At 39.3% G+C, this 21,747-nt stretch overlaps 2 protein-coding genes across 7 annotated transcripts in view; one reads left to right on the top strand and one right to left on the bottom strand.

The window, feature by feature from the left end:
* Positions 1-18,601, top strand: part of OSBPL1A (oxysterol binding protein like 1A) — a 238,509-nt gene extending 219,908 nt beyond the window's left edge. For both annotated transcript variants that reach the window (XM_058277558.1, XM_058277559.2), the window contains 7 exons: positions 7,267-7,374; positions 8,334-8,423; positions 8,656-8,782; positions 11,064-11,180; positions 11,722-11,845; positions 13,273-13,363; positions 17,381-18,601. In XM_058277558.1, the coding sequence (XP_058133541.1) occupies positions 7,267-7,374; positions 8,334-8,423; positions 8,656-8,782; positions 11,064-11,180; positions 11,722-11,845; positions 13,273-13,363; positions 17,381-17,483 (760 nt within the window). In that variant the 3' untranslated portion in view covers positions 17,484-18,601. The remainder of the gene's footprint in view (positions 1-7,266; positions 7,375-8,333; positions 8,424-8,655; positions 8,783-11,063; positions 11,181-11,721; positions 11,846-13,272; positions 13,364-17,380) is intronic.
* The window catches only part of CABYR (calcium binding tyrosine phosphorylation regulated), a 46,715-nt gene that overhangs the window by 9,675 nt on the left and 15,293 nt on the right, over positions 1-21,747 (bottom strand). For 3 of the 5 annotated variants that reach the window (XM_023590732.3, XM_004465134.5, XM_071208500.1), the window contains 2 exons: positions 21,068-21,672; positions 19,442-19,536 (listed from right to left, as the gene is read on the bottom strand). The exons of 1 other annotated variant lie outside the window; for it this stretch is intronic. In XM_023590732.3, the coding sequence (XP_023446500.2) occupies positions 21,074-21,672 (599 nt within the window). In that variant the 3' untranslated portion in view covers positions 19,442-19,536; positions 21,068-21,073. Of the gene's footprint in view, positions 1-19,441; positions 19,537-21,067; positions 21,673-21,747 lie in introns of those variants that run through there. One more of the 5 variants, XM_071208502.1, reaches the window with a different exon arrangement.

Raw genomic sequence — 21,747 nt, 5'->3', positions numbered from 1 at the left:
TTTGAACCGTGGACCTCCCATGTGGTAGACAGACGCCCTTACCACTGGGCCAAGTCCGCAGCCATGGTTTTTATATTTCTTGAAGTGGGAAAATATTTAAGTGGACTGTAAAATGTTAAGTATGTATTATATATGACACTCCTTGAATATTAATTTGAAGTGGACTCCAAGAAGTTAACTATGTATATTGTAATTGCTTAAAAATCTATACAAATAGATTTAGTTAAATAGCCAATAAATAAAATGGAATACTTAAAAATAACCCCACAAAATTGTAGGAAAGGGGAAATACAGAAACCAAAACACTAGGACTAAAAGAAAACAATTTATAAAATGATAGGCCTAAATCTAACTATATCAATCATTACATTAAATTTAAATGGTCTAAAAACAATGAAGAGATTGTCACATTGGATTTTTTATAGGACCCCAATGTATCCTGATTATGAGAAATTCACTTCAATTATTATATAGATAAATTAAAAGGATGAAAAATATATGTGATACAAAAATTAATCAAGGGAAACGGACTTGGTCCAGTGGTTAGGGCATCCGTCTACCACATGGGAGGTCTGCGGTTCAAACCCTGGGCCTCCTTGACCCGGGTGGAGCTGGTCCATGCACAGTGCTGATGCGCACAAGGAGTGCTGTGCCACGCAGGGGTGTCCCCCACATAGGGGACCCCCACTTGCAAGGAGTGCACCCATAAGGAGAGCAGCCCAGCGCGGAAGAAAGTGCAGCCTGCCCAGGAATGGCGCTGCCCACAGTTCCTGTGCCGCTGACGACAACAGAAGCGGACAAAGAAACAAGGCGCAGCAAATAGACACAGAGAACAGACAACAGGGGGAGGGGGGGGAATTAAATAAATAAATCTTTAAAAAAAAAATTAAAAGAAAGCTGAAGCAGTTATATTAATGTCAGACAAAGCAGTCTTTAGAACAAGGATAATGATTAATACTATAAATAAAGAGGGGGCGGCGGACTTGGCCCAGTGGTTAGGGCGGCCGTCTACCACATGGGATGTCTGCGGTTCAAACCCCAGGCACTCCCTGACCCATGTGGAGCTGGCCCATGCACAGTGCTGATGCACGCAAGGAGTGCTGTGCCACGCAGGGGTGTCCCCCTCGTAGGGGAGCCCCACGCGCAAGGAGTGTGCCCTATAAGGAGAGCAGCCCAGCACGGAAGAAAGTGAAGCCTGCCCAGGAATGGTGCCGCACACATGGAGAGCTGACACAACAAGATGACACAACTAAAAGAAACACAGATTCCCGTGCCGCTGACAACAACAGAAGCAGACAAAGAAGACGCAGCAAATAGACACAGAGAACAGACAACTGGGATGGGAGGGGATGGGGAGAGAAATAAATAAATAAGTAAATCTTAAAAAATAAAAATAAAAAAAAATAAAGAGGGACATTACATAACGGTAAAAGTGTCTTTGCACTAAAGTGATATAATCCTAAATGTTTATACACCTAACAAAGGAGATTCAAAATATGTGAAACTGATAGACTTGAAAAGAGAAATAGATAAATCTACAATTATAGAAAGGAAACTTTAAACTCCTTTCTTATCAATAGAACAAGCAGAGAGAAAATCAGCAAGAATATTGACACTTAAACAATACTGATAGCCACTTGACCTAATTCCCATTTATAGAGCAAAATGCATGTTCTTTTCAGATGGAATTTTCACCAAGATTGACCATATTCTAGGCCATAAAAAAAATGTTAACAGATTTAAAAGAATTTAAATCACATCAAGTATGTTCTCTGACCATAATGTATCATAATTTGAAATCCTATTTGTAAAATTCATATATGTGTGAAATCATATATGTAAAATTCCCCCAAAATTGCAAATTAAACATACTTCCAGTAATCCATGGATCAAAGGAAAGTCTCAAGGGAAATTGGAGAATATTTTTAATGGATTGAAAAAACTTAACATCAGAATTTGTTGGATGCAGCTAAAGCAAAGCTTACAAGGAAATTTATAACATTAGATGTCCGTATCAGAGAGGAAAAAGGTTTAAATCAATAATCTAAGTTTCCACCTTAGAAAATGAATAGCACCATATATCCAAAGCTAACAGAAAGAAGGAAATAGTAAAAATAATAACAGAGATCAATGAAATTGAACTAAGAAAATCAGAAGAAATAATTAGTAAAACCAAAAACTGTTAGTAGAGATGAGTAAAACTGATGAACTGGAGTTTCTCAACCTTGGTATTCTTCACATTTTGAACCAGATAATGCTTTGTTGTGTGTGGTCGTTCTGTGCATTGCAGGGGGTTTGGTAGCATCCCTACCCTCTACCTTAGGTACCAGTAGTGCCCTCTCCCCAGTTGACAACCAAAAGATGTTCCCAGACATTCCCAGATGTCCCCTATGGGGCAAAATCATCTCTGGTTGAGAATCCCTGTAGTACCCAGAGTGACTATGGCAAAAAGAGAAAAAACACAAGTTACCAAAATCAGGAATGAAAGAGGAGCTATACTGACCCCATAATAATGTGTTTATTAAAAGGATAATAAAGGAATTCTACAAACAACTCTACACCCACAGATTTGACAACTTAGATGAATGAAACAATTCCTGGAAAAAAACAAACATACTCAAGAAAAAATAGGTAACCTAAGTAGTTCTATATCTATTAAAGAAATTGCATTTATAGATTAAAACCTTTCAAAAAAAGAAACTTTAGGTCCAGGTGGTTTTACTGGCAAAATATGACAAACATTTAAGGAAGAGGTAATATCAATTCTACACAATCTGCTACAGAAAATAGAAGATGAGGAACTCATTTTAGGAGTCTAGCAATACCCTGATATAAATTCCAGAGACAGCAACATAGATATAAAAAAAAAATATCCTCAACAAAATATTAGCAAAATGAATACCGCAATAAATAAAAAGAATAGAACTTTGCAGCAAAGTGACATCTATCTTGGGAATGCAAGGCTGCTTCGATATTTAAAACTCAAGCAATGTAATCCACCTTATTGACTGACCATATGCTTGTATCTTTAGATGCAGAAAAAGCATTTGACAAAATTCAACATCCATTTCTACCTAATAAAAATCTATCAGCAGACTTTGAATAGGGAGGGACTTCCGTAACCTTCCATACAAAACCTGCAGCTAACATAATATTTATTGTTGACAGACTAAATACTTTCCATTAAAATTAGAAACAAGGCAAGAATAGCCTTTCTCACTAATTCTATTCAGCTTCATACTTGAAGTGCCAACTTAAATACAATAAAGCAATAAATTTCTACTGTTAATAGCCAACCCATTTTATGGTATTAGCTTCGAATAGCTTAGCAAACCAAAACAGACTGTGAATCAAGAAAATGGCTACTTAAAAGTGATAGATCTTATGGCTCCCTGGCTGGTCTCTCCCATACCCTTTCACCTGTTCAGTGCAGAGCCAGCCTGCACTCCCATGTGGATCTGGCCCCAGTTCTGGAAGGAGCAGAGTCACCCTGTGCATATAGTGGAGCATGCATGTCTGTCCCAGACTATCTGATGGTGGCCTGAGGGACTCACTGCCCCACAGCTTGCCTTGCATGTAGGAGGCAGTACAGAGAGATATCCTGTAGAATCAGTCAAGTCCTGGCTGCCTGAGGCAGGGGTTCCTGGCTGTAGGACATACAGGGCAGTGCCCAGGACAGTGAGGAAACTTTCCTAGGGAAAAGGGGACATTCAGAACCATGTAAACCAGGGAATTCCTAGGGGCCATGCACACATGTTCAAGACAAGACACACGTGCAGAAAGGACCAGGGAGGCCCCTTTGCTTTGTCCCTGAGCTGTTCCCCAAACTCATTGTATGAATAACCTCTGAAGGGCAGCATTCATACATGTCAATATTCAAAGACTGGGAAAGGTGTTTTCCTTTTTTTCTTTTTTGGTTAGCTCCTGACATATAAGAAAAGCTCTATCATAAAACTAGCTTAAGTAACAGATACCTCAGCATTTATATTCAAATGATAACAAGTTAAAATATCAAAATTTCCATCTTGGAAAAAAAGGTTGCAAAACATACAAAGAAACAGAAAGTGATGGCTCAGGCAAAGAAGAAGATTAAAGCATTAGAAACCATCAGTGAGGAAGTTCATACTTGGAACATTCCAGAAAAAGACTTCTTGGATGTAAATATGCTCTAAGAGCTGAAGGTAAACATGGGTAAAGAACTAAAGTAATCAGGAAAACAATAGATGAAAACAGAATATCAATATAGAAATGGAAATTATGGAAAGGAACCAAATAGAGTTGAAAACCACAGTAACAGAAATTAATAATTACCTGGAAGGGTTCAATAGCAGATTGCAGCTGGTAGAAGAGAATCAGTGAGCTTGATCATAAGACTAATGAAATTCAGTCTGAGGAGCAGAAAGAAGAATGAATGAATAAAAGTAAACACAGCCTGAAGAATCTTTGGGACACCGTTGAGTGTACCAAATATACACATTGTGGGAATCCCAGAAAGAGAAGAGTTGAGAGAAAGGGGCAAAGAGAATATGCAAAGAAATAGTGGCTGAAAATTCCCCACACTTAATGAATATGTATACATCGAGGACAGTCAATGCGTGCCAAACAGGATAAACCCAAATAGATCCACACTGCACCATGTTACAATCACATTGTCAGATGCCACAGATAGAGAATTCTGAAAACCACAGGAGAGAAACGATGAGCCACAAACAAAGGATCCTCAATAAGATTAAGTGCCAATTTCTCTTTGGAAGTCCTAGAAGCAAGAAGGCAGTGGAATGAATATTTAAAGTGCTAAAAGTAAAATATTGCCAGCCAAGATTTCTGTTTCCAGGAAAATTGTCTTTCAAAAAAAAATAGATAAAGACATTCCCAGATAAATAAAAGCTGAAGGAGTTCTTCACCCACTAGACTGACCCTACAATAAAAGCTAAAGGGAGTTCTGCAGGTTGAAAGGAAAGAACTAGACAGTAGATCTAAGCTACATGAAGAAATGAAGATCTCTTGTAAGGTTATTAATATGGGTAAACTTAAATACCAGTATTATTATATTTTTTTCCCTACAGGATATTGTTTCTTACAGGATATAAAAGACAAATGCAGAAATTTAAGGATCAGTCAGTGGGTTGGATGCATATGTATAAAGATGTAATTAGTGACAAGGACCACAAATATATAGGGGATGGAGAGGTACGGGAACATGGTGTGTATGGACTATTGAAGCTAAGTTGGTATCAAAGCAAATGAGATTATTAGAGATGTAAGATGTTAAATTTAACCACAAAGAAAATATCAGATACTATGCAAACTTACAGAGACATAAAGTAGATAAAAGTTTACCAGGGATGGGGGTTAGGGCCGATGGGGAATTTGAAATGATCGTAGGGTTTCTACTTGGGGTGAAGGGACATTTCTAGTAATAGATGGTGATGCGGACACTGCAAAAGCATGACTGTGATGAATCCCACTGATTGGTAAGTTTGGAAGTGTTAGGGTTGGGAAGATTTATGTTCTATATTTGTTTACACAATTAAAGAGAAACTAAAGAGATACAAATGCAATTCATGATATTGGATGGGATCTAAGAATAGAGACTCAAAAGGACATTATTGAGAAAAAATTGGAATATAACATGTAAGCTTTATATCAACGTTCAATTGTTTGAACTTGATAACTGTACTTAAGGTAATTATGTAAGTAAATATCCTTGTTAGTAGGAAATGTTCTGGAAGTATTACAGGTGAGGGGAACAGATGTAGTTCAAGTGCTTGAGGGCCTGCTTTCCACGTATGAGGTCCCTGGTTTGATCCCCAGCCCCAGAACCTCAAAAAAATAATAATGGTGAAAGACAAAAAAAAAGTATGATGTGTATAGCCTACTCTGAAATGCTCAGAAAAATGAGTGATCGGTTTAGATAAAATGATATGGCAAAAGTAAGAAAGTGTTAAAATTAGTGGATCTGTGTATCTGGTAGGGTAGGGGTTTATTGGGGTTTTCCATATGGGGTTTTTTGTTTTTTGTTTTTCTCAACTATCTGTAAATTTAATATTATTTCAAAATAAAAAGTTAAAAGAAAGAGACGTACAGATGGCAAATTAACACATGAAAACATGCTTAACAGCATTAGTCATTAGAGAAATGCAAAATAAAACCAAAATGAGATACTGCTATATACATTAGAACAGCTGAAATAAAAATAATACCAAGTGCTGGCAAGGATGTGGAACAAATAGAAATGTTGATAAGGTTGTAATATAGCAGAGCCACTCTGGAGGACAGTTTTTATAAAGCTAACCACGTATTCACTATACCCCAGCAATCCTACTCCTAGGTGTTTATCTGAGAAATGTGGATTTATGTTTACACAAATCTGCACGTGAATGTTTATAGTATCCTTATTCAAAATCACCCAATACTGGAAACACCCACATGCCCTTCAGTGGGTAATGATTAAAGAAACTGGTACATGCATGCAGTGGACTATACTAAGCAATAAGAAAGAACAGACTGTTGATACAGACAACACAGTGAATGAACCTTCAGTGCATTATACTAATTGAAGATGCTTATCTCAAAAGGTCATGTAGTATATTTTTCCATTTGTATGACATTCTGGAAAAGGCAAAACTATTGCAGCAGAGAACATTTCAGCGATTGCCAGCGATTGGGAATGAGGGAAAGTTTGACTACATAGGACAGCACAACAGGCCCGGAGTGGTGCTGGAATTTTCTCTCCTGGAGGTGATGGTTACAGACATCTATCTGTATTATCACTCAGCGCTGCACACTAACAAAAGTGAATTTTACTGTATGTATGTAAAGTAAATTTAAAAAACATGTCTAAGGATGTGCACAAACATGTAAAACCATTTTCAGGGCAAAGGATGTGCAAAAGTAGAGCTTATTCATGTGTTGGTTTTCTTCCTTTGTGAGCTAGAGGGTATTGTCTTCAGGAAGCTGCTAAATAGACCTTCATTTTTATTTTCTACCTTTATTCTCCATATATTTTGATCAAACTTCTGAATGCTTAAAATGGAGAGAATATAGTTTAGAGTTTGGCGGAAATGTAGAATTTTGTCTTAAACTTTTGCTTTTAAGAAACAAGGTAGGCTGCTGATGCCCCTTTCCTATGAGTTAAGGTCTGTAATATCTAGAGCTGAGTCACCTGGAGCAGTGTGGTTTGTTAACCTGAGTAACACCATTTGAGACAAGTGTACTTTTTATACAGACTAACACTTCTCACTGATTTTTGTATTTCTTTTTCAGACACAGTGAGGCATACACGTGGACGAACCCTACCTGCTGTGTGCATAATATCATTGTGGGTAAACTCTGGATTGAGCAGTATGGCAATGTAGAAATCACAAACCACAAGTAAGTGGGAGACTTTTGGGTACTTTAATCCTTTAGATTTCATCAAACAATTCTGGTGGATTCCATTTTTTAAACAGCTTTAGTAGAACCAGATGAAAGTGTAAGAATAAGGCAATGCAACTCATGAGTAAACAGAACCCATTGCGAATGTTTTGGAACAGGGCTGGTTAAAAGTTTCTGGCGGGGGAAGACTGGATGGCCTCTGAGCTTCCCCAGTCTCTGTGGAACCTGAATTTAAGTCTCAGCTCATCCTGCTTATGTGGTTTAGTTTGTATTATCCATTTAAGGGGATGGTGGGGGTGGCGGGGGATCACATAACAGTTTAAACAAGAGTTGGCAAATGATTTATTTTTCGGATCCCTCATTGGCCTTTTCTTTATGGAGGGTACAGTACTAATTGAGGATTAAACACATAACTTTATATGGAGCCTGGTACGTAATGAAAACCAGTAGAGGGAAGTGGATTTGGCCCAATGGATAAGGCATCCACCTACCACATGGGAGGTCCGCAGTTCAAACCCCGGGCCTCCTTGACCCGTGTGGAGCTGGCCCATGCGCAGTGCTGATGTGCGCAAGGAGTGCCCTGCCACGCAGGGGTGTCCCCACATAGGGGAGCCCCACGCGCAAGGAGTGCGCCCCGTAAGGAGAGCCGCCCAGCATGGAAGAAAGTGCAGCCTGCCCAGGAATGGCGCCGCACACATGGAGAGCTGACACAACAAGATGACGCAACAGAAAGAAACACACATTCCCACAGAAGAACACACAGTGAATGGACATAGACAGCAGACAACTGGGGGTGGAGGGGGTGGGGGGAAGAGGAGAGAAATAAAAATAAATAAATCTTTAAAAAAAGCAAACAGTAGAAAGCAGCTGCTGCTAGAAAGGGTATCATAGTCATTATTCTTTACTGCTTCATTGGTGTGTTGAATGGTGAACTGGATTTAATATTTCCTTCATAGGACTGGGGACAAATGTGTGTTGAACTTTAAGCCGTGTGGCCTTTTTGGTAAAGAATTACACAAAGTTGAAGGCTACATTCAAGATAAAAGGTAAAGTTTCCATTTAAAATGTTGAATAGTATAGGAGTTATTCACTAAATAAAACATCACTATTAAAATCTGCTGCTATAACTTAGGAAACAAGTGTTCCAATAAGTTTAAAGTACTTCTACAAAGAAATATCCATTTCTTTAAAGATTCTGATTCACAAAGATCTTTGTAATAATAGTTTATAGCAAAATAGTGATTTAATTGTTGGCTAAACGTCAGTTTCTCTTGACAGCAAAAGGAAACTCTGTGCCCTCTATGGGAAGTGGACTGAATGCTTATACAGTGTTGACCTTGCCACTTTTGATGCTTACAAAAAAAATGATAAGAAAAATACGGAGGAGAAGAAGAACAGCAAACAGGTGAACGTCCTGTAAGGTGGTTTCAAAGGGGTAATTGGACTCTTCAGTTTATACTAATCCCTTTGGTCTCTTTGGAGGTGCGCTGTGAGTGGGTCAGAGACTAGCCAGTTTTTTTCCTTGTTGTCAATGCATGTAATTTTCCTCCTTGAAGCTCTTTTAATGAAAAGATACCTGCCTGCTCCCAAATGCTTAACATAACCGTTTATGGAATATAGGTGTGTGCCCCTTTTATTGATGTGTAATATTGTACATGGGCCTTTGACTGAATTCATGTAGCTTTGGAAAGTTTGAGTTCATCTTAGGGGGACAAATTTTCTTTCTTCCTTTCTGTTTATGTGCATTAGAAGTTGAGATCATTTCAACATTTACATTTCCTCCCAAACTACCCCTTACATTTTCATGCTTATGGTCAGTTTTGTTGCCCTGTTGCTTATCACTGTGTCACATAGTTAAAGTAAAATGAGTCATTCCTGGGCTGATGAGCTTGCTTCTTTATGAGACAGTTAATGTCCTGCTAGAATTTCCCACATGTGTGGCACATAGCTTCTTGTTGCCTTTCCCTCCAGGCAGATGAGAGCAGGGCTAAAAAAAGATTGCATCTGCTTGGACAGGAAGTACCTGTTTGAGGATCGATGGCCTTCCAGGCACTAGTGACTGGTCAGCAGCCAAACTCTGGGTTAGAATCTTTCTCTAGTGTTAGGAGTGGTGCGATATTGGGCAAACTTCTCACCTTTGCCTCAGTTCCTTCATTTGTACAATGGGGATGATAATAGCACCTGCCTGTTAAACGACAGGGCTCCCACAGCACCTTGCTCATGGAAAAGCCAGCTGAAGTCCTTTCTGCTCTGAGTGTGCCCCTGCACTGGCACCACCAGCCTCACCTGAGAGCTGTTGAAAAGGCAGGCTCTCAGGCCGCACCCCAGACCCTTTGGCTCTGAGGCTTTGGGGGTGATTCTTACACATGCCGGAGTTTAAGAAACCCTCCTATTCCTCAGAAGCAAAGCGGGGTGTGTATTAGTGACTTTCTTTGTTAATTGAGTTAACCATGGTCCTGAGCTGAAGAGTTCTATTAAATGGCCAGAGAATACCACTTTCCTTTGGCTTTGGCTTGTCCTTTTTATTTCCTTTCATCTCTGTGTGTACACTTTTGCTTTAATCCTCAAAGTCCATACTTTCCCCTTGCTTTTCCCTATGGCCCATGAGTCCGGAAAAGGAAATGTTCCAGGATCCAGGAAGTCCTGAATCAAAACTCTTCAGTTGCACCTCCTGCCAATATGAGGCAACTTGGCAAAGGACCACCTCACCCACACACTTGCTCATCCCTCTTTTACAAAGGAGTGGGCAGGAAAGGACTTTGGCAAAATTCCAGGAAACATCCCTCATGTTCTGTAAATCCCCTGTCAGTCTTTGAGGTCCATTATTCTCACATATTCTCTTCTTGTCTTCTCTCTCCTTTCTGGTATATAAACCCCCTTCCACAGATCCTGCTGCTCCTGAGAATATTCGGGTGCTAAGGGAAGTTGTCTGTCATCAATGTTGGCACCTACTTCCCTTCTCCCTCAGAGTTTCTCACCCACTAGTTTGAGATTTGGTAACTGTGTGACCTTGGGAATATGACTTAACCTCCCAAAGCCTTGATTCTTAGTATATAAAAGTAGGATAATAATAGCTACTGATAGGTTTATTGCATAAGGATGTAAATACACAGAGCTCTGACATGGCTCTGGCCCATAGGGGGTAGCCAAAGGAAATGTTAATTTCCTTCTTTAGCCTAACATCTTTCTAAATTCTCCTTTATCCACTGCATTCAGGATCCCTACTGATTTTGTTCCACTGACAAATTTAGTTAACTGCCCCCAGAATTTAACCTTTTTTTGTTCTTATGTATTAGCTATGTCACTCTATTGCATAAGCTTCTCAAAAGTTAGGCTATTTCCATACTTCTCCAATACCCAGTGCTGGAGAAATACCCAAAGGAATCATTTTGTTTTTTTTTTAATTTTAGTTTTTTTTATAAAGGCTTAAAATCATTAAAATACTGAAGAATGATGATGATAATGTCTTGCATGCAAATAGCACTAAAAGATACAACACAAATTCAGTTGTTCAACAAGTATTTATTGTTCCTTACACTGTGCTAAGGGGGTGGTATGAGAATTGGGCGGTTGGGGTGTCCCTGTCCTTGTGCCCCCACCCTGGTGATGGTCAGTTAATGGTGGTGGTTTTACAATTTGTGAACCTAAGATGCTCCTTTTAAAAGTTGGTCTGTTGGTTCTTATAGATGAGCACTTCTGAGGAGTCAGATGAAATGCCGATGCCAGATTCTGAAAGTGTATTTGTTATACCTGGAAGTGTTCTCCTGTGGCGAATAGCCCCAAGGCCTCCCAACTCCACCCAGGTAAGGCCGGCTCTGCCTTCTGTGCGGGCCCCTCCCCAGGCCTGCCCAGCCCAGGCAGGGCTCGGCACTCAGCAGGGTGGTGTCCACATATTCCTCACTCCCCCCACACTGGCTTGGGGGTTCTGGCTTACCGTCTATCTGCTGCCCTTTGTCACCCCGAGGCCTAGGCCATTCGTGCTGGCCCTCCCTCTTGATGTCTGCGTGGGGCTTAATTTGTACTGGGATCCAGGGTATGACTGGCCCTAGTTGAATGCAAAATGATGCGACCTATTCAGTAAAAGGCCCCCAGACCCAGCAAGTAATGATTTTTAATGAAGGGAAAAGAATGTTGATTTTGTTTATGGTTCTGTGAGGTCTACTTTGAGACAGGTGCCCACAGGTGTCTAGACTTAGGTGAAAATATTTAGATATGTGATGGGAGAGCCTGGCCATCTTACCCAAGAAAGGGGTGGCTAGGAGTCATTGGCAAACGTATTCTACATTCAGGGCTTTTCATTTATGCTTTGGTATATGCTCATTTGATCATTTTGCTTCTTTTCAGATGTATAATTTTACTAGCTTTGCAATGGTTTTAAATGAAGTAGACAAGGAAATGGAAAGTGTAATTCCTAAAACAGACTGCAGGTTACGACCTGACATAAGAGCCATGGAAAATGGAGAAATAGGTAATTAGCATCTGATGATGCTACCAGTCTATGTTAATTTCTTTGGGGATGATGGTTTGTTTTACTTCTTTTGATTACTAGAGTCATTGGAGTTCTAGTGTTTTTAGTCTCAGATTTTTCAAGTAAAATTTGGTAACTTTGTTTTGTAATTTGAAAATTTGATAATTTAATAAACTATATAGAGAAAAGGCAAATCTTAAATGTCAGGGAAATTTGAGAAAACAATACCATGTTTATCAACTCTAATGCATATTCTGACTAGTTATCTCACTGTATATTTGCAAATTTAAGTATCACACTTTGTGGGCCTTGTACTTCAAAAAAGAAGATGCCCTCCTTTGATTAATTATAGCCATATCTTAATAGTATTGCATTTCTTCTAACTGTTCCATTCTTCTACCTCGGTGGTTTTCAGTGGGGGGCTAGTTTCTCTCCCAGGGGACATTTGGCAATGTCTGGAGACTTGGGTTGTCACATGTGGGGAGGTGCTACTGGCACGTCCTGGGTAGAAAGCAGAGATGCTACTAAACATGGTATAGTGCACACAGTGGCCCCCATAACCGAGACCCAGTGACCAATGTCAGGAATACTCAAGGCTAGAAACCCTGTTCTAACTGAATACTCAGATTTCTTTCTCCAAATTATCAGTGAGACAGTCCACAAATATTTTGGGAAATTGTTTTAATTTCTTATTAATGGAGTCTGAAGGAGCTCTTGAGGTCTCACCAACAATTTAGAATAACTTCACATGTATTCAATTTTTCCACCCAATTTTTCATTGAATGTTAATATACTCTTTTGGCCTTAAGAATAAGTAAGTTCTGGTAAGCGAACTTGGCCCAGTGGATAGGGCGTCCGTCTACCACATGGGAGGTCAAACCTGGGGCCTCCTTGGCCCATGTGGAGCTGGCCTATGCGCAGTGCTGATGCGTGCAAGGAGTGCCATGCCACGCAGGGGTGTCCCCCGCATAGGGGAGCCCCATGTGCAAGGAGTGCGCCCCGTAAGGAGAGCCACCCAGTGCGCAGGAAAATGCAGCCTGCCAAGGAATGGCGCCACACACACAGAGAGCTGACACAGCAAGATGACACAACAAAAAGAAACACAGATTCCTGGTGCCGCTGATAAGGATAGAAGCAGTCACAGAAGAACACACAGCAAATGGACACAGAGAGTAGACAACGGGGGGAGGTGGGGGGTGGGGGGGATGGAGTGGAGGGAATAGTAGGTTCTTTTTGTTAAGGGCATGGCTGTAAAAGAGATGACTGGGTCTTAAAAGCTCTGCCTCTGGCTAGGTTGTGTTCCAGTAAAATGGAGATGATGCCGGTACAGATGGATGGTGCTTCTCTACAGAGGCCTCGTGCTTAGTGCTGTGCCCGGCTTGGTCTACATATGGAATAAATGTTTTTCATCAATATTCTTATTTTAGATCAAGCTAGTGAAGAAAAAAAACGACTTGAGGAAAAACAAAGAGCAGCCCGCAAAAACCGGTCCAAGTCAGAAGAGGACTGGAAAACAAGGTGGGTGATATTTTTCTGAGTAGGGGCTGGGCCACCCTCAGGCAGGGCACTGTATGCTGACGTGGCCAGGCTGTCAGGCAGCTATAGAGTAAGGCAGGAGCCTGTCTCATGTGGCCCTTCCTAGTTGTCCCCCAGGCCTAAGAGAAAACGTGTTTCCACTGACTTATTCTAAGGTTTTAAGCTGAAAGAGCTGCCTGTGTGACAGGAAAAGTGGCTATTTGGGAATTAAGGTTAAAATATTCCCACATAGTTATCACAGGTAAATGTCATTTAAGCAAACTTACTTTCTTCCTTATCCAGCAAAGCCCTACCCTGTCCCTGTTTAAGAGGGAAAGTAAAATCCAAGGAGCACATCTTGGCATGGAAAGTGACTACTTTACAGGGCCATTTGCTTATATACATTATATACCTATATCCAGGCAATGTGATAATTTACATGCTATTTGCTTATTCATACATCATATATAAATGATATGTAGACAGTGCCTTTACTCTTGTGAAGACAATGGATTTGACATGTAATGGAAATGTGATTTGTATCAAGTAATATAAATTCTGTTCAGAAGTAGAAACTGGACGGTTAGATTTGGAAATTTTATAAGTTTGAAGTTTTGTCTTTAAAAGATCAGGGAGCTACTAAGGGGTCACTTGAGGAATAAAATCACTTGTAAATTGGAATAGAATAAAATCATTTTCTGTATTTGTATCAACTAATAGAAACCATAATTAAAAGCTGTAAGATACATTTTAGAGCCAGTCTGGGAATAATTTTGCCAGCATTCCAATAGATATTATTTGGTGGCCCTTTACATCTTACAGAATAACAATTAGAACTAGAAATGACCTTAGATATCATCTGCTCTAAGGGTTTTTGGACTTTTTGTTAGCATCAAAATCATTTTTCCAAATGTGAATGCATAAGGAATCCCCAAATTTAGAAGCCCTGGAACAGAGCTGCTGTGGTTGGAAGAGGGCTGAGGGGCTGGTCTTGGCACTCATCTTCTCCCCACCTGCACATACGCAGGCCCATCCCTAGAACTCCAGCCGGTCTGGAAAGAGCATCATTGTAGGGGAGGAAACCAAATGATAGTGTATTTCATTTAGGGGACTTGTTCAAGGATACATGAAGAGTAAGCTATAGTACTGATGAATTAGAACCTCCACATTCATCAGTCCTTCAGACAAGGCACACTGCTTTAACTGTGATCATTTCTGAAAAGATTTGATACATTTTATTATTATTTCTTATCTGTTTTGCAGAAAAACCTGCTTTTGTACTATATTTCTAATTATTAACTCCTTTGTTTTTCTGTCACATTTTCCGTTATACAATGTAAGCAAAAAAATCTACTAGATACTTTTGCTGTGAGATAAAGTCTTAGCATTCAAGAAAACAAAGAGTTTTGCCTGAAAATAAAAACTAGAAGCCATGTTTATGAGCTTTAACATGTCTACTCCTAGAGTTGTCTTTTAAAAATTTTTTTAGAAGATGCTGGGGATTGAACCCAGGACCTTGTACATGGGGAGCAGGTGCTCAACCACTGAGCTACATCCACTTCCCAATGACAGTTGGTTTTTCTCAAGTGTGTTTTTGGGAGGTATTGGGGATTGAACCCAGGACCTCATACATGGGAAGCAGGTGCTCAACCACTTGAGCTACATCCGCTCCCCTACAGTTGTCTTTTAGCATCAGGAATTCCTTTATGAACATACACATCTTTAAAATGATCCTACTGGCCCTCCTGTCAACAGAATATGTGCTTTGAGCTCTTTTCCAGTGGTTGTAACGAGATTACATATTCAATGACTTGGTTCTTTTCATGACTGATAATGCATTTTTGAATAGTTTGGCTTAGTTTAGTAGGAGTAGGAACGGGGGCAGTTTTGTTAGGGAGTATTTTCTTTCTTAGAGTAGCGTTAACTAGCCTTCATAGAAATCAAACCAGAAACTTTTCATCTTTTGCAAGTTCTACCACACTAAAATGTGGTATTTCACTCACTTGAAAAGAGTTAAGGCTACAGTCTTTCAGGCTGTCACTTATGGCTCTCTGTTTATGAAAATGGTTGCTTGTTATCCTGACCTATTTCCGTAGAGGAGACCACAGACTTTCAAATTTAATAGGTGGGCTGTGGGGAGGAAGGAGGAGCACTGGTGAAAGACACAGGTTTTAGTTGAAGAGGGGAGGAGGGTGATGAGGCAAAAAACAAAAGTGGTGTCTTCGTCTCCCCCAACAATATAAGTATTGTGCAGAACTAATATTCATATGGTGTTGTTTCACTGATATAGATCCATGGACTCTGTAGACTCATATATGAATAAAAGGTAGCAGAAATCTTTCCCTTCTTTTTCCTATTGCCATCACTTTTCCTAAAATTGTCTTCAGGAAAAAAAATTCAAGTGGATTTTTTGTGTGTGTGGGTGGTGGTGGTGAGAGAAGAAAAGCAGCTTCATGAGTGCTCAAATCTAGGAGATCTAGAGGTTAAAAGAAACTCTAATCCTTTATGTCTGACCATTAACTCCAGAGGTGCACATTGTTAATGTAATGCTCTGACTAAACTTTCTCCAAGTACAGGTGATTCCCAAAGGTAGACTTCCAGACATGGGCTTTAGAGAAGTTTGCTTACATGTGAACAAGAAAATGTCCTTTGCACGTAAATATATCATTCTGTGAAATGTCTTTTGGCCACTTTGACATTTACCTGCTCTCCATTTTAAATGGAAGTAACTCTATGGCACAGGACCCTGGTTTTGACTGTTTTGATATATATTACCTTGATTTTTTTTTTTTCATTTTACTTTGATTTTGATTTGTCTGCTTTTCTGAAGTGTTTGACTTTGCTAAGCCTGACTGTGAAAGTGTTTTTACTACGTGGATTTTTGAGACCCAAAGTAGTACATCTGTGTTTTTCACAATAGACCAAATTCTATGACTTTGATCATATAATGGCTCCTGAAAATTTCTAGGGTAACCAAAGTCTAAATAACCTATATCTTGATCATTTAAAGTAGACTTTAAAATTTTAATTAGGAAAAAAATCTCAGATGCCAAAAGAATTTATATAATAATCTAGAAAATTAATTTTAATGTGCCTTTACTCTATGAACCAAGGAATTAGCATAGTATGGAACAATTTTTTCTTAGGGTTTTTATTGTTGTGTAGAGCACTTTGTTAAATATCTTTAGAAACACGTTATTTAAGGAAGGAATTGCAACATATAAAACTATTTTTTACAAATGTTACTCCAAAAAATTACATTTAGAAATATAATTGCAAAACTTTTGAGCAAGTAATTTTGCATTTCCATTATTTTAAGAAAGCTGAGACACTGAGAAATGTGACATGTCTTTTAAAGAACAAGAAAATAATTAGGGTAGCTCTTTCAAGAATGACAAAGGACAGATTAGGATGTTAAAAGCTAGTTGCAATTTAAGAAACTGTATTAGCCTTGAGAAAATTGAGGCCTGGAAAGATCTACAGTGGACTAATGTCAGTGATTATGTGTAGCAGAGTGTATTGGAAATACCATGGTCTTTGAAATTAGACCTAAGTTTGATAACACTAGTTGGGTCATGATAACTTCTCTCACACTCAGCTGCTCACTTGTGAAATGGAGCTTTAAGAGTTGGGGGCATTACTTAGGTATGTTGTGAAAGTTAGTTTCCTTATCCTTTGGGGAAGAGGAGGAGTAGGCCTAGAAATGAGTGAATTATTAGTCTTTAACAGCCCTACAAGACAGATGCTCCAACTTCTGTTGAAGTAGTATTGCTAAATACTGTAGAAAATACATAAATCTTTGCATGGTATCATTACTCCTTTGGAATATTATTCTGTGTACATGCTCCCTAAAGTGAAAACAGTGTCACTTCTTCAGAGTCTCTTTGGAAACCTCTCTACAACTCACAGAACTAAGGGAATTGCAGCAAAAGGGAAAACCATCACCAGCCAGTGAACCAGCAGCTGCAGACTGCTTTCAAACAGTTTCCCTCATAAATCTTGTCCTTTCTCTTGAAACAGGTGGTTCCATCAAGGTCCTAATCCCTACAACGGAGCCCAGGACTGGCTTTACTCGGGCAGCTACTGGGACAGAAACTACTTCAATTTGCCTGACATTTATTAAAATGCAGACAAGTCAGGGTGTTTGGCTAATCTACAAATAAGTCTTAAACCTCTTTTTAATTTTTTTCTTGGTTTTTACTCATCTTGAAAAAAAAAAGCCCACTTATGAGGTAACTTGTTTCACCCAACAAAGTAGGGCGTAAGGTGATATTGGTGATGAAAGTCTTAGGAAAATCGGATATTTTGCTATCCAAACATACTTATTTGGAATACTGTTTTATATAGAGGTAAGAGAAACTGCTGGGGGATATGCTTTTTATGGTTGCTGTTGCCATATTTACTGAAGGTTTATACCTAAATGTAACTTTAACTCTATGGAATTCTGTAGTAATCCCAAATCAAGTTATTTTGAATATTTTTATGCTGTCATGCTTGAATATCTTAGATGTAACTTTGAAATGTATAAAATTCTGTACAATGTTTATGTGCTCAAATGTAGGTTATATGCCATTTTATAAAGATTACATAGATAAGATGGCTTTTCTTCATACTAATCCTCTTAATTTTATCCCTTACCTCTACATACAAAAAAAATCCTGAATATTCACAATAGGTATTCCTGTTTTGAAACTTCTAAATTAAACTGAAAGAGGTATTTTGTTTGCTTATATTAGTGCTGTGAGTTTACTTTCACAATTTCCTATTATCAGTGTATTTAGAGTTACAAGATGTTTAAAATCGTACAAGTTTGAATTGAAAAAATATAAAATCTAGCAATTCACAAAAATGCCCTAGAAATATAGATTTTAATCATTATAACAACAAATCTTTTTAAATGCTTCAACTTCCAGTGGCCAAGTGCCAGCAGAGAAATTAAGTTCACTCATGTATTATAAATATCAAACCATGTAAAAGGAGGTCTTGTACATTTCAAGTTTGCAAGGCACCTGTGTACTTAAAATATGTATGGAGACCTACTGTACAGTAGCTTTGCCCCTTTAATTGGGGTACATTAATCTTTTGGTATTTATCCTCCCACAAAAACCCCAGACTGAGATATTGTTCCAAGGGGCCTTAGGTCACTGTCAGTAAATTATTTTAATTGCTGTCTTGAAGTTAACAAATGTTATAATGAAATATTTACCTGATGCTAAATAAAGGCTTTAGAATGTTTAAAAAGTGTGGTTTCTTTTAAAAATTCAGATATACTTATGTTGCCATTTAATACTGTCCTGTGTTATCAAGAGAGATCCTTTTGGTTAGTCATCCCCAGGGTCCAAAGAGATAGCCAGAGATAACCAGCCATCTAGCATACACTGTGGGTAAATGCAGTTTTGTTTTGTTTTTAAAGATTTATTATTTTTAAATTTTGTCTCTCCCCTCTTTCCCCCCGACCCCAGTTGTCTGTTCTCTGTGTCTATTTGCTCTGTGTGTCTTCTTGCTCTGTCCTCTTCTGTTGTCAGCAGCACTGGGAATCTGAGACTTTTTGTTGCGTCATCTTGCTGCGTCAGCTCTCCGTGTGTGCGACGCCATTCCTGGGCAGGCTGCACTTTCTCTCGCGCTGGGCAGCTCCACTTAGGGGGCACACTCCTTGCGCATGGGGCTCCCCTACGTGGGGGACACTGTCCCCTGCATGGCAGGGCACTCCTTGAGCGCATCAGCATTGTGCACGGGCCAGCTCCACACGGGTCAAGGAGGCCCAGGGTTTGAACCGCGGACCTCCCATGTGGTAGATGGATGCCCTAACCACTGGGCCAAGTCCGCTTCCCAAAAATGCAGTTTTATAGAGTGGTGCTTCTGTATTCATTTGGTGTGACACCGAACAGAACTGTAAATTAGGAATACTTGGCTAGAAAACTTGACTAGATCTGTTAAAATGTAGGAATGATTTTTTTTTTAAGTTTAAAACGTATACGTAAGAGTTGGAAAATGCAGTTGCTTCACACATCTGAAAAGGTTTAAGGCCTTTTGTGTTTGGTTATTTGTATACGCTCTAAATTACATGAAAAATAAGCAAGATTACAAGGTCTTATGCTTGCATGTTTATTGATATATTACGCTTGGTGGCAGACTCCACCTTGAATGTCGACTCAAACAGCGTCATTTTTCAGCATCTGTTAGGAATAATGTAAACACTTTTAATCATTGAAACTGAACATGTGAAATGAGTGGAAGATCATAACTCCAATGTCTACATGCCATCTTCTATGTTTTACTAAGCTCTTAACTAATCTGATGAGGTACCTGTGCTTTTATACTAAAATATCCTAGCATTTCATGCTGACAACAACCATTTTGACAATTTTGCTGAAAGTCTATCAAGGGGAACAATAAGAAGTTTATTATATGGGGATGGCCTAATTCACTTAGCCCTAAGATATTTTAGGAACTGAGAGCTGTCAGTTTTTAAATATAGCCATGGTAGTGCTTTGAACCTGCCTATGAATGATTCTCGCTTTTGTCCATCCCTCAGATATTCAGCTTGAAATTCTAGCAGATTGTTCTAATTGACTGAACTCCTTGGGCTGTGTTTATATAACACTTGTCTCCCCACTTCCTCTATTAAGCTCCCTCTGACTTCTATCCCTTTTTCCACATAGCAACCAGAGGGATCTAATAAAAATCTGACTGATTCCTTTGAACTTTAATTACTATGACTGATTCCACTGACTTTAAGTCCAAATCTCTCTCCTTGGTATACAGTAGTGCTAAGTTATATGGTCCTCTATTAACCTCTCCCAACTTCATCACAGATACACTCCCCCAGGTGCTCCCTGCCAGTCTCCTGGCTATCTTTGGTTCTTGAATCACCATGCTCTTCTCTGCTATAGCATTCTTTCTGTGGGCTCTTCTCAAGGCCAGCTCCTTCTCATACACAGGTATCAGTTTAAACCTCCTTAATGGGAACATACTCGAACACCCTAATAGTAACTATTAAAGGAGCGCCTGGTAGTTTTCTTCATAATACTTCACATGTTGTAATTTACTTTTTTGTCTGTCTTCCCCAATAGGATATAAGTTCTGTATTTTGTTCACTCTACATGTTAGTGGGGAGGGCTGGCATTAAGTACTTGTTGGATGAAAAAAATTTAAAAATGATTTGTGAACGATGAAATTGCCTTAACTACAATTCCTCTTACCGCTTTGGCTCTTCAATATGATCCCAACCTGTCCATTCTTGTACAGACTTACTACATTGCTTGGTTACTGCCTCTTATCTTGGTCTCCAATTGTTCTCAGCTTTTCTGTCTCCTCTGCTCTTCCCCACTCCTTAAACATGCCAGTTAGATTATAAGATTTCTACATAATACTATGTCTTTGTTGTTATTGTTGTTTTTAAATCCATCCCCTCTTAGCATCTGCTGTGGAGCTAGACACAGAACAGATTATTCAAAGGTGAATGAGTTGACAGATACAAAATCCTTGGTGTGAGTCATTACGGTGGAGTACACCTGCTGTGTATTAGTAATTTAGTGATAAAGAAGTTGAGACAAAAACCACATCATTTAGAGTACCCCAACTTACTGCATAGTATCTCAGTTCAATTTAATATTTTAAAAATATTTCCATCTTCATGTCAATAAGTCAAAAAGCTGAAAACTTAAATGTTAAAGCCCCCATATTATGGTAGGAAATTTTACCTACCGAGTTTTAAGTTTCAGCTCTGCGAACATGGGCAGTAGTCACGGTTATTTCTCCAGCAATACCGTAACTTCCAAAGGGAGTACGTTTGTCACCAGATCCTGAACTTTTTTTGGCTACATCTTCTACTGGGAAAGCAACAGAAAGAAAAACTGGGCTCTGTGGCCTGGGGACATCTTGTCCACTTGTAGGAGAACTAGGATTTTGGGGATTTGGGGTATGTTTCTGGAATTTCTGATCTGCAGGAACAGCAATGGGTACTTGCACTGCAGCATATCTCTTCAAGGTATCTGACTGTGAAACAACAGCATGTCCAGGAAGAGCTTTCCAATCCTGCGCTTCCTGAACATTTGAGCCTACTAAAATAAAAGGTGGGGCACTGGTCTTCTTGGTGTCGTCCATCATCACATAAGTTGGAGAAGTGACTTTCAGTGGATGCTGCAGAAACTGTGGATCCTTAGGATTAGATAAATAGAGGGTTGCTTGGGGGAAAGGCCCAGGTGCAGGTGGCGGTGATGGGCGGCTTTGTTGATTCATATCAGTTAGACAATAAAGGGTCCACATGTTAGAATATGGTGGTGGTTGTCCTGCTTCGCTTGCCGCTATTGCTATAAAAAAAAAAAATTTGCAGGCATTAGAGGTTTGGTCTCTGTATCAGGCACTATGCACAGAAATGTCTTTTT

This window comes from Dasypus novemcinctus, chromosome 16 (genome assembly GCF_030445035.2).
Source record: "Dasypus novemcinctus isolate mDasNov1 chromosome 16, mDasNov1.1.hap2, whole genome shotgun sequence".
NCBI lineage: Eukaryota > Metazoa > Chordata > Mammalia > Cingulata > Dasypodidae > Dasypus > Dasypus novemcinctus.
The sequence above is the reverse complement of the archived record's forward strand: the minus strand, read 5'-3'. Positions and strand labels throughout refer to the sequence as shown.